The sequence below is a fragment of the Alexandromys fortis genome, unplaced genomic scaffold (genome assembly GCF_014885135.2).
Source record: "Alexandromys fortis isolate MF-2015 unplaced genomic scaffold, M_Fortis_MF-2015_v1.1 scaffold_6, whole genome shotgun sequence".
In the NCBI taxonomy this organism is placed as follows: Eukaryota; Metazoa; Chordata; class Mammalia; order Rodentia; family Cricetidae; genus Alexandromys; species Alexandromys fortis.
Window position 1 is genome coordinate 19,175,652 of NW_026067902.1, and position 13,474 is coordinate 19,189,125.

The following is a 13,474-nucleotide window of genomic DNA, read 5'->3' on the forward strand; positions in this document are numbered from 1 at the left end:
CAGGACTGAGCTTACAAAACTAACAGTGGAAACCAAGGACGCCTGGCAAGTACTTCAGAAGTCTATTTATCATAAAGCCCTCCAGAGCCCATCAGTATCAGTATGCACTCTGCACAGATTCTGGGATGAACTGAAGAAAAGTGTTTCTATTGACCAGTGCTTGGCAAAGTTTGGTGACTCAATGCCATCCTCTTAGAGATTTCTCTGGACACTGGCCCAACCAGCTCTTTTTTATTTCTTCTTTTAAAAAAGAAAAAAGATTTTAAAAAATGTATATGTCCACAAGTATCTATGTGTGTGCCTGGGAGGCCAGAAGGAGTTGTAGGTGGTTATGAGCCACCATGAGGGTGCTGAAAACTGAATGCAACTCTCTAAAAGGCCAGCAAGGACTCTTAGTAACTGAGCCTTTCTCTCCAGCCCCTCAACCAGTTCTTACTAAAACAAAAATATTAAATCTCTCTGTGTGTGAACATGCCTACAATTGCAAGTGTCACAGAGGACAACTTGCAAGAGTCAGTTCCCTCCTTCCACGTGGGTTCCTAGGACTGAACTCAGGTCACCATCTTTGCAGCAAGTACCGTTATCCTCTGATCCATCTTGCCAGCCCCCAAACTCTGCTTAAAGTAGGGGGGATGAGGGGTGAGGATTTAGGAGGGAATGGAAAGACTGTGGTGACAGGAACTGGGCAAGGGGACAGCCATATCTGTTACTTGCTATCTGCTACATGATCCTGGCAAACTTTTTATACCTTCTGACATGGGGTCTTTAGAATTCTTAGGGTTCATGAGGGAAGGGGCGTGGACGTCTCCCTTTTCTTAAAGTCAAGGACAGGATTAGGTACGACAGAAATTCATTATGTGCTGAGCAGATGACATTCCAGTTCCCCGAAGAAGAAAATTAGTCTGGAAAGCTGACCTTATTTGTCAGAGGTGAGGCTAGTTAAGAAAGCCAGGATCAGAAGGAAACAAGCCACACAGAAAATGTCTCTGCCTCTGGCAGAAGGGTTTCACAGTATGTTGGGGTTCCTTACGTACACCCCAACATACTGTAGCCTTCCTCCCTTCCAGGAGACAGTAACTTCTCTCCAGGAAACACAGACCCAAGCTTTCCTCTGTGTATTGTGGAGACCACAGTTAGTGCCCAATGCTACAAACACCATATTGGAGGCAACAACAGCCCAAGAAGCAGTCCATCTGCAGAGGGAGCTAACACTGCCACAGAAGGACCTCTTACGCCTGGGTGTGGTGGCACACACCATTATCCCAAGCCTTGGAAAGCTGAGGCAGGATTATGAGTTTGTGTCCAGCTTGGGTTATACAGCAAAACCTTGTCACAAGAAAGAAAGGGAAGAGGGGTGATGATGGAGGAGGGTCATCTGTCTATGTGTTACTTTCATTGGTTAATAAAGAAACTGCCTTGGCCCTTTAATAGGACAGAAAGCTAGGTGGGTGGAGTAAACAGAACAGGATGCTGGGTAGAAGGCAGTGAGGCTGTCGCCATGATTCTTTGACCCCAGACAGATGTAGGCTTTCCCGGTAAGCCACCACCTCGTGGTTCTACACACATTAATAGAAATGGGTTAATCAAGATGTGAGAGTTAGCCAGTAAGAGGCTAGAGCTAATGTGCCAGGCAGTTTTTAAAGAATACAATTTGAGTTCTGGAGAGATGGCTCAGTGGTTAAGAGTACTGCCTACTCATCTAAAGGTCCTGAGTTCAATTCCCAGCAACCACACAGTGGCTCACAACCATCTGTAATGAGATATGGTGCCCTCTTCTGGCCTGCAAGCATGAATGTAGGCAGAATACTGCATACACAATAAATAAATAAATCTTTTAAAAAAAATACAATTTGTGTGTTGTTATTTCGGGTGTAAAATTAGCCATGCAGAAGCCAGGCGGGAAGAAAGGCAGGCCTGCTTGCCTCCTCACTACAAATGGTGCCCACAGCTCCTTCTACAGGGTGAGGAGGATGAAGAGGGAGGACCTATTTCATTAGGTGACTCTAGGTGGCCTGGCGTTCACCATGTATGCCAGGCTGGCCTTGAACTTGCAGTCATCATCCTGTTTCTGCCACTGTGCTAAGATTATAGATAGGGGTGAGTCTTCATGCCTAGCTCAGGAAGCGTCTCTTACCGTAGCTGCAGCCCTTTGTTTGTTCTGGTACCACCCAGCTGGTAAACTTTGGCAGTTTCCACAACACCCGTAATCTCAGCCACCTAAGAGAAAGAACAGATACCAGTAAAAAGCCTCTTCCAGAGCTTTCCACATCACTCTTTTGTCTCCACTCAGAGACTGAAGAGCTGTGAAAGAGGAGCCCACAGGGACCTTTCTCATGCTGAGAATGCAGATGGCTCAGGCCACTAAGCCTATGCTTAGGGCAAGCAAGGTGCAAGAAAAAAGGCAGTTAGTCCAGAGGGGCCCACTACAGAAACATCAAAGGTCAGTCCTTTTGCTTTTTCATTGTTGCTGAGTGTTGAACATGCTAGGTAAGGGACTGACATTCCCAGCATCCCATCCTTAAAAAACAAAATCTACTTTCATTTATTCTGTGCATGTGCTTACATGCAGGCATATATGTGCCACGTTGTGGAGGCAACAAGATAACTTGTTAGTTTCAGTTCTGTTTTACTGTTGGTTCCAGGGAATAAAGTCAACTGTCAGGTTTAATTGTGCCTTTATGAACTGAACCATTTCACCCTACCCCATCCTGGCTAAATGAATGTTACTGCCAAGACATATGTGGAGTTCAGATGACAACCCACAGTGGCTTCTCTTTCCACCATGTGGGTTCTGGGGATTGAGCTCAGGCCATTAGGTCTGGTGACAAATGCCCTCATTCACTAAATCACTCCCAAAACCCCCTCCTTGCCTTTCTTTTGTCTTTTTCAAATGAGACAGGGTTTCTCTATGTTGGCCAGGCTGCTCTTGAACTCCAGGCTCAAATCTCCTGGCTCTGTTCCCAAGCACTCAGTCCAGGTTTCTAGCACCTGGCTCTTATTTATGGTGTGTGTAAGAAAGTTTGGAGTTTGGCCTGGGCAGTAGTGGAGCACACCTTTATTCCTAGCAGTGGAAAGGCAGAGGCAAGCAGATCTTGGAGTTTGAGTCAGTGCCTGGTCTATAAAGTGAGTTCCAGGATAGCCAGGGCTACACAGAGAAACCGTCTCGAAAAAACAGAACAAAACAAAGAGAAAGAGAAAAGTTTGAGCTAGGGAGATGGATCAAAAGGCGAAACAGTTAAGTGCAAAGGCCTGACATCCCAAATTTGCTATCTAGAGCCTATATATTAAGCCAGAAGTGAGCTGGGCTGGTGGCACACACCTTTAATCCCAGCATCTGGGAGGCAAAGGCAGGTGGGTCTCTGAGTTTGAGACCAACCTGGTCTACAGAGCAAGTTCCAGGACAGCCAGGGATACACAGAGAAACCCTGTCTCACTTCATCCCATCCCCCCAAAGAAGGCAGATGTGGTGGAGCACATATGAAATGGCAGAGCTTCCATGTGGAGAAGATAGCAGGGACAAAGACTTACCGGGAAGCTCAGAGCCAGCTGCCCTCCTAGAGTACACAGAAACAAGAGACATCACCTCAAAACAAGGTGAAAAGAAAGATCTGGCCTCCTAAAGTTTCCTTCAGACTTCCACAAATGCACTACGGCACTTATAACAGCAATAGAGTGACAGACGGACAGACAGACAAAGCAGAACATGCTACTCGATGATGCAAGCCTGACAACCTCCCTGAACTGCACATAACCATGAAAGAAGAGAACCAACTCCGATAGAGTCCTTGGGATTCTACATAGGATTCATCCCCAACATACACCTCACAAACAATAATGATAAGTTTTTGCTTGTTTTTTGTTTTTCAAGACAGGAATTCTGTATAACAGCCCTGGCTGTCCTGGAACTTGCTTTGTAGACCATTGCTGCTCTCAAACTCACAAAGATCCACATGTCTCTGCCTCTGAGTGCTGGGATTAAAGGTATGCGCCGCCAGCCCAGCCAAGTAATTTTTTTTTTTTTTTCTTCCGAGACAGGGTTTCTCTGTGGCTTTGGAGCCTGTCCTGGAACTAGCTCTGTAGACCAGGCTGATCTCGAACTCACAGAGATCCGCCTGCCTCTGCCTCCCGAGTGCTGGGATTAAAGGCATGAGCCACCATTGCCCGGCCCAAGTAATTTTTTTTTAAAGATTTTAAAATTTGTATGTGTTTGTGCTCATGTGGAGACAAGAAGGCCAGGTGTCCTGTCATTTTCTGCTTTATTTTTTGAGAGAAGGTCTTTCACTGAACAGGGAGACTGGTGTTCCAGTTGGACTGGCCAGTGAGCCCCTGGAACCTGCCTGTCTTTGGCCCTCAGCACAGGTTACATATGTGTACTGCCAAAACATGCTTTTGTATGGGTGCTGGGGACCTGAATGCAAGTCCCCCTGCTTATGCAGAAGCACTTCACCTAATAAGCTATGTCCCCAGCCTGAGCACCTAGTTCTTGAGATAAGAAAAAAAAATTTTTTTTTTTTTTAAATTGAGACACCGTCTTGAATGTAGTTTAGGCCGCCCTTGAGCTCACTATGTAGCCCAAGGTGGTCTGAAACTCACTAAGTTTGTTCTTTTGCCTTAGTCTCTGAATGCAAATACTATGGGCATGTGCTGACATGTCTGGCTTACTGGGTATTTCTATCGTTCAATGAGAAGAGCATGGAGGTGAGTTTCATGGGTATAGTACTTATACAAGGGGAGAACTATACTAAAACTAGACAACCGAAAACAAAACTATCAAAACCAAAAAGAGCAATCAAATGGAACCAGCATTGGGGTCCCAACTTGGGAGGCTGAGGTCAGAGGATCACGAGTTCAAAGCCAAACATGGTTGTACGTGCCTTCAATTCCAACAATCCGTGAGACCCTTGTCTCCAGGGGTAAGGGGAAGGAGATGGGGATAGGGTTGGGGTAGGGCGCCAGTTTGCTGGGCAGTGGTGACACATATCTTTAGTCCAGCACTTGGGAGGCAGAGGCAGGCAGATCTCCTGAGTTAGAGGCCAGTCTGGTCTACAGAGCAAGCTATAGGACAGCCAGGGTTACAGAGAGAAACGCTATTTTTGGTGTGTGTGTGTGTGTATGTGTGAGTAGACTTCAAGGTCAGTGTGGACAATGTAGTAAGACCCAGTCTAAAAAATAAGTAAGAAAAAGAACGAAAACAGCTCGGTTCTAGCATCCAAACCACAGCTACAGTGCTGAGACACACAAGAACCAGGAGAACTGGAGTTACCTTATTTCTTTTCCCTAGGTCTAGAGGTGACTTGGCAACTTTGCATATAGAGAAAAATTTCATTCACTTATTTCTCAAATGAACAAAACTTCTATATAAGTCTGAACAACTATGTCATGAGTGTCCTTCCCCCTTTCACGCTGAAAGGGGGAAGATAAAATGATTCTGAATTCAAGCAGCCAGTTCTGGGGCTCCCAAGCACCCTTTCAGTCAACTGTGAATGATTCTCACTGTAGTATGAGCTGCCTGCCTACAATCCAGTTTTTCTTCTGCTAGTCTGGATCCTAAGTGTCCCCCAAAGGCCCATGTGCTGAAGTCTTACTTTGGGTTTGCAATACTGGGAGGTGGTAGAAACCACTGGGAGGTTCTGCTGACTTCTTTTTGTGTTATTGTTGTTTTTTGAGACAAGGTTTCTCTGTGTAGCTCTGGCTGCTCTGGAACTCACTCTGTAGACCTGGCTGTCCTTGAACTCAGAGATTTGCCTGCCTCTGCCTCCCAAGTGCTGGAATAAAAGGTATGCAGTACCACTGTATATCCTCTCTCAGGATCTTTTTTTTTTTCTAAAGATTTATTTATTGGCTGGGCGGTGGTGGCGCATGCCTTTAATCCCAGCACTCGGGAGGCAGAGGCAGGCAGATCTCTGTGAGTTCGAGACCAGCCTGGTCTACAAGAGCTAGTTCCAGGACAGGCTCCAAAACCTCAGAGAAACCCCCCCCCCCAAAAAAAAAGATTTATTTATTATGTATACAGTGTTCTGTCTGTCTGCATGCTTGCTGGCCAGAAGAGGGCACCAGATGTCATTACAGACGGCTGTGAGCCACCATGTGGTTGCTGGGAATTGAACTCAGGACCTCTGGAAAAGCAGTCAGTGCTCTTAACCTCTGAGCCATCTCTCCAGCCCCCCTCCCTCAGGATCTTAATAGCACTGGTAGAACTAGAATTTCCTCTGCAGACTAGACTGGCTTGTGGAAATTCTTTTGCCTCTGTCTCTCAAGTGCTAGGATTATAGGCCTATGCTACCATACCTCGGCATTTCTGTTCTTGAGACAGGGTCTCCCTCTGTAGCCTAGGCTGGCTTCAAACTCAAAGCAATCTTCAAACCAGCCTCCCAAGTGCGTGGGCTACTTTTTCTAGTTATAAGGGAAGCTGACTAATACAGTCAAATGGTGGCAGAAGAATAACAGATTTGTTCAGAAGCTCCCACTCCCAGTAGACAATCATTATATTTAAAATATGCAGAATTGTCCAGGGAAGAATACCAACCCGGTAAACTGGCTTGCTATTATGGTTTCCGATGCCAATCCGCACAAAACAGCCTGTGACAGTTTTAGCAAAGAAGGGCATGTGACACCAGCGTTCTAGCTTATGCCTTGATAACCGAACTCGATTCAATTCCTCAGGTAAGGAGACTGGCTGTGACTTTGGAGGGATTTCTTCTTTCCTGTGAGAAACAAAGAATAGTTAGTATTCACTGTAAAACCATCAGAAAGACAGACATCAAATTCTTAATACTTATCCAACGCAATCAACTTAGCAGACGCAACGAAGGACCGGAAAAGAACTACAGTCTATAGTTGTGTGCATATCCATAAGCCCTGACTGACACTTCATCCCAGCAGAGAAGCTGCAGGCCAGTTTGAGGTGATATGCAGTCGGTTCCTATCTGCCAGCCCCAGGGAAAATGTCCAGGGGATGCAGCCAGGAGCCAGAGGCAGGAAAATGAATGCAGAATTCAAGATACTGAATCAAGCCAAAGATGCAACCCCTACACCTACACTAAGCTTCTCTTTTCAAGAACTCTCCTGTGACAGCTAATCTCGGTTGTCAACTTGACACACCTGGGAAAAGGAACACAGACATAGAGGACTGTCTTAATCAGAATGGTCTGGGCCATGTCTATGGGCCCGGGCTAGTGTGGGCAGTGCCAGCCCTGAGCAGGTGGTCCTGGGTTCTATGAGAAAGCTGGTTGGGCAAGAGCCAGACTGAGCAAGGCATAAGCAGCATTTTCTTGTTGGTTTCTGCTTCAAGCTCTTGCCTTGGCTTCCCTTAAAGATGGAACCTTTAATATGAAATTAACTTTCATCCCACTTATACTGATAGAGGAGAACAGACACTGCTTACTCTTCTTCCTCGTCAGACGACGACGTTCGGGATGAGCGGTCCGATTTCTCACTGGACTTGTCATCGTCTTCCTCCTCCTCATCATCGGAGTAGACCTCACTTGTTTTCAATGGTTGTTTTTTGGCAAGGAGCTCAGCTAGAACAAAAGAGGAAACATTTACCTATGTACTCTCCACAGACAAGAAAACGACTCATCTTTCACCTTTGAAAAGAACTGGAACACAGAAAAAAAAAACCTGAGCAGACAGTCTACCCTTCCTAGACTGTTCTGTGATAACTTGAGCCATACTCAGGTAAACAAACCATAGTTAAACATTCAGGCACCAAGAGACAGACCAAAAAAAAAAAAAAAAGATATATAGAAAGAAAGTTAGATTGTTGTAAGGTGGGAGGAATGGTTAGCAATCATACATTCTCCAATCCTCCCCATATATTGGTGATTGAAACCAGGGACCCTGACATGCAAGTGTTCTACTTGTGAGCTATACATTCAGCCCCTATTTTCTTTAAGAAAAGGCTTCCAGTTACTTCATGTATGTATGTTTGTATGTATGGGGAAGTCAGAGGACAACATGCAGGAGTCAGGCCTCCCCTTCTACCATGTGGATTTGAGGAACTAAACTTGGGTTGTCAGTCTTGGGGGCAAATGCCTTTGACATGTTGATCTGTCTAAGTTAGACAGGAAAGAAGGAAAAAAAACATATTATCTTCTCTCTCTCTCTCTCTCTCTCTCTCTCTCTCTCTCTCTCTCTCTCTCTCTCTCTCCCCCTCTCAATCCATTATGCGCAGGCACCCAAGGAGGACAAGAGTTGTCAGATCCGCTGGAGTTCCAGGTATTTGAGAATCTCCTGACTTCGTCTGATAGAAGAGCACCAAGCACTCTTAACCACTGACTCATTCCACCAGCACTGCTTGGCTTCAGACACAATCTCACTATGTAGTCTAGGCTATCTTTGAACTCAAATTCTCCCGGTCAGGTGCATCTCTATGAGTTTAAGACCAGCCTGGTCTACAAAGAGCGTTCCAGGACAGCCAGGACTACACAGAGAGAGAAAAAAAAAAATCTCCCTTTTAGTCTGGATCAGAAGCTTTCATCACTACTGGGCCATTACCATTACTCTTCTAGAGTTTAAGGAAAGCTTTATTTTGAATCTGTGGAACTATGTAATGGCATCATCACACACATGCACGCACACACACACATATAATTAAAAAAGGAAGAGAGACTCTAGTGCTTTCTGGGTGATAAGGTGAGTTTTAAAGGGTCAACCGGCAAACACGGCAGGCTTCTAGTTTAGTGTACTGTTTCAACTACTTAGCTGCCCAGCATGAAGGTGGTCCTGATCAGCAGGCAAACAAAAATGAATGTTGATTTATTTTAAGGAAGTTTTTCCTCTTGGTGATGAAGACTGCCTTGTGAATGCTGTTACTCCCCCTAGTTGGCAATGAAATTTAATTCACAAAAGATGGTAGTCTCTAGCAGCTATGTGAAAGAAAGGCAGTAGAGCCTGACGTAGTGGTTGGTACTTTCTATACCCCCAGTTACTTAGGAAGCTGAGTCAGGAGGAAGTTGAGTTCAGGGCTAATGTGGGCAATTCAGTAAGATCCTGTCTCAAAACAAAAATATTCAGGCTGGGGAAATAGTTCAAAACGTGCTTGCCACCAAGCCTGACAACCTGAGTTTGATCCCCACAATTCACATGGTGGAAGAAGAGAACCAACTCTCAAAAGATATCTTTTGAATTCCACATATGTGCTTCCAAATATACAAACACAAAATAAAGAAGAATAAAAAGTTCTCATATACATACATGCAGGACGCTTCTTTGTCTAGTACTTAAAAACCTAAACAGCAACCAAAAATCCACCCTAAACCTCAAACCAGGAAAAATTTCTAGAATACAAAACTAACACAGCTACAAGGAAGAAAGGTATGCATGCATATATATTATGATGCTACCTACTGATTGTTGATGGAAGAAAGCATGTGCATCTGTCTTTATGTTTACCAAAAAAGAAGAAAGGAAATACACAGAGAAAGAGAGGCCTGGTATATTTAAACTGGCTTTGAACTTGCCATGTGGCCAATGATAACCTCAGACTTCTGATTCTACTGCTTCAACTATCCCAAGCCAAATGCCAGGATTAGAGGTGTGCCATCATGCCTGGTTAGTACTTGCTGGGGATCAAACCCAGGGCTTTGTGCATTGCTAGCAAAGCTCCTACCAACTGAGTGATACTCCATCCCTTTGATATATATAAGAAACGTTTAAGTGATGCTCACTATGGGAGGGGGCATGGCATCAAGTAGAAGGACATGGAAGCTGAACTTCCCTTAATATACCTTGTAGGACATTACAAAATATATCTTCATTCCCTTTCCTGGCACACAACTCCTAAAATTCATGGCATCTTCAAAGTAATAGTGCTTTTAGTATGCTAATGAGTTGACTGGTGGCTGCAAGCCCATAGGGTAGCTTCAGGACAGGGTCTGGTCCCTGGAAAGACCAAGGCAGTATTAGAGAGCTGAGATGCAGATTCTCCAAGGAGGGGAAAGGGCTGAAGGTTAAGCAGATTACCAATGACCAATAATTTGCTCAACTTTCCTATGTAATGAAGCTTCAAAAACAAAACAAAAATCAAAAACTTTCCATGGGACAGGATATGGAAGGCTGGGTAGTTGAACCAATGGAAATTCCTGGACAGTGGCCTGTCCAGAGAGGGAAGTTTCCTCGCAAATGTCCCATCCTATGAATCATTTCAGTTGTATCATTTGTAATAATCCTTTATAATAAACTGATAATTTAACTAGGCCGGATGGTATAAATACCTGTAATCCTAACACAGGTTAGAGGTGGAGACACAAGGACTACAAATTCAAGGTCAACTATAACTACATAGAATTTCAAGCCAGGCTAAGCTATATAAGACCTTGTCTCAAACAAAAACAAACAAACCTAAGTATGTCTGAATCCTGTGCAACACTGTAGCAAATTAACTGAATACAAAAGGAAGCAGGATGAGGACCACAGCTAAGAAGCACTGAAAAAAGAGCCTGGACATTCATGGGAGGACTGAGTCCTCAGCTTGTGGACAAACAGTGTCAGCTCAGCACTTGAATTCAATTGTAGGGCATTTAGTTAGTGTCTGATACAGAATCAGTTGCTAGTTTGTCAGTGGAAGAAATTCTCAACTAGAGATCACAGAAGTTGGTGCTGACTGTTGTTAAATAAGCACACAATAAAACTAAACTTGGGGATTGAAGAGATGGATCTTTAAGAGCACTGGTTGCTTTTGCACAGGACCCTGGTTAGTTCCTAGTTCCCACACAGTAGGTCACACCCACCTCTAGTCTAGTTCTAAGGGATCTGATGTCCACTTCTGACCTTTGTGGGCACCAGGTGCACAGATAGGCATGTAGAAAAAACACACATACATATAAAATAAATTAATCTAAAGAAACTGGGTTTCTGTTTGTTTTTTCTTCTTTATCTACAGATGTTTATTAGAAATTTTGAATTTGGAACCATGGATTTTATATATTCTTTTTAAGATTTATTTATTATGTATATAACATTTGGTCTCCATGTATGCCCGCACGCCAGAAGAGGGCACCAGATCTCATTATAGATGGTTGTGAGCCACCACGTGGTTGCTGGGAATTGAACTCAGGACCTCTGGAAGAGCAGCCAGTGCTCTTGACCACTGAGCCATCTCTCCAGCCCTATATTTTAAATATTCACAAAACAAAGTAATAATTTAAAGATTATTTCTAAACATCAACAGCAAGATGAAACAAAATATTCATTTGATCAATAAGCACACAGAAAGAAACTGTAATGAGTAACTTAAAAAAAAAAAGATTTGAATCTGATATAATACAAGCTTATAGCCCTAGCACTTGTAGGGTGGTCTGGGTTGGGAGACTTTACCCCCGAAGAGCTTACCAAATGTCATAAAGATCCAAGCTCAGGCTGTGGAATAATCCTTTTGTACACTGTGAAGATTTTATTTTTTTAATAAAAGAAGCTAACTGGCCAATGGCTGAAAAGGACAAGGTTAGATGGGAGAGTCAAACTGAAAATGCTGGGAGAAAGAAGGGCAGGGCTGAGGAGTAACCAGCAGACAGAGAGAAACAAGATGGGCATGCCATACTGTGAAAAGGTACCAAGCCACGTGGCAAAGCATAGATAAGAAATATGGGTTAGCTGAGCAGGGGTGGACATGCCTTTAATCCTAGCACTCAGGAGGCAGAGGCAGGCGGATTTCTGTGAGTTTGAGGCCAGCCTGGTCTACAGAGCTAGTTCTAGGACAGCTAAGGCTATTACAGAGAAACCCCATCTCAAAAATCCAAAAAAAGAAAGAAAAAAAACATGAGTTATTGTTAAATGTCAGAGTTAGCTAGTAATAAGCCTGAGCTATTGGCTGAGCATTTACAATTAATATTAAGTATCTGAGTGACTATGGCACAGGAACACTCTGCCTACAAGTTCAGATCCATGGACTCTACATACAAAGGCGGGCATGGGGTCATATACTTGTAATCCCAGCATAGAAAAGACAGTGTGCGTGCGTACAGGCATGTAAATGTATGTGCAGCATAATGTGTGTGCCTGATGTACATCACACAACACAGCAGTTCTCAGAGGTCAGAAGATGGTATTGGGTCCCTTAAAACCGGAATTACAGGTAGTTGTGAGCCACTGTATAGATGCTCAGAATCAAACACAGGTCTCTAGAAGAGTGGCCAGTGCTCCTAAGTGTTGAGCGAGTTCTCTAGTCTCGATTAATTTTTTTTTTTCCTAAAGAATAACAAGTCGGGCGGTGGTGGCACTGGTCTTTAGTTCCAGTACTTGGGAAGCAGAGGCAGGTGGATCTCTTGAGTTCAAGGCCAGCCTGGTCTACAAATTGAGTTCCAGAACAGCCAGGATTGTTATGCAGAAAAATTCTATCTTGAAAAGCCAAGGGGGAAAATGTGGGCAAATGTGCCTTCAACAATGGGTGTTGGGAAAACTCAATAACAATATAAAGAAAGAAAATATACTAATTGGCCCCTTTATGCCCTATATTAAAATTAGCTGAAGATGGATCAAAGACCTAAATGTAAGAACTGAACTGTAAAAACTCTTTGAAGAAATCACTGGGGATCAAACTGGATCTGGCAAAGATTTTTTGGCCATGACATGAAAAGCTCATACACACAAAAGAAAAAGAGACATCAGCTGGGTGTAGTGGTGCACACCTTTAATCTCAGTATTTGTGAGCCAGAAGCAGGCTGATCTCTGTGAGTTTGAGGCCAGTCTGATCTACATAGTGAGCTTCAGGAGAGCAACCACTACAAAGAGAGAACCTGCCTTAAAAAGAAAGGAAAAGAACCGAGTATGGTGGTGTACACCTTTAATCCCAGCACTCGAGGGGCAGAGGCAGGAAGATCTCTGTGAGTTCAAGGCCAGCCAGGTCTACAAAGAGAGTTCTAGGACAGCTGGGGCTACATAGAGAAATCCTGTCTCAAAGAAACAAGAAAAAAGTATGATAAAATATATATATATTATTTTTTTTCTTCTCTTTCTTCCTTCCTTCCTTTCTTTTTTTTTTTTGAGATGAGGGTCTTGCTCTGTTACCCAACCTAGTTTCAAACTCCTGGGCTAGAGCCATTTTCCTACATCAGCTTCTCAAGTTGTTAAGAAGATGGGCATGTTGCCACCATGACTAGTTTCTCTGATTTTTGTTTTTTGTTTGTTGGTTTGTTTTTGCAAAAAGGGTTTCTCTGTGTAGCCTTGGCTATCCTGGATCTCACTCTGTAGACCAGGCTGACCTTGAACTCAGAGAGCTGCCTGCCTCTGTCTACCGAGTGCACTTTCATGCCTAGCTCGTTTCTTTGATTTTTAAAAAATTATTTTATTTTATATGTATGGCTGTTTTGTCTAAATGTACATTCATATACCACACACATGTCTGGCCAGAAGAGGACACCAGATTCCCTGGAAGTGGTGTTACAATAGTTGGAGGCAGTCAAGTGGGTGCTGGGAATTGAACCCAGGTCCTCAGGAAGAGCAGCCAGTGCTCTTAACTGCTGAGCCATCTCCCCAG

At 43.9% G+C, this 13,474-nt stretch overlaps 1 protein-coding gene across 1 annotated transcript in view; it reads right to left on the reverse strand.

Moving 5' to 3' along the window:
* The window catches only part of Rtf1 (RTF1 homolog, Paf1/RNA polymerase II complex component), a 57,441-nt gene that overhangs the window by 8,448 nt on the left and 35,519 nt on the right, over nt 1-13,474 (reverse strand). The window contains exons 7-9 of the mRNA XM_050134109.1: nt 7,385-7,520; nt 6,527-6,704; nt 2,135-2,217 (exon numbers count right to left, since the gene is read on the reverse strand). Coding sequence (XP_049990066.1) covers nt 2,135-2,217; nt 6,527-6,704; nt 7,385-7,520 — 397 coding nt within the window. The remainder of the gene's footprint in view (nt 1-2,134; nt 2,218-6,526; nt 6,705-7,384; nt 7,521-13,474) is intronic.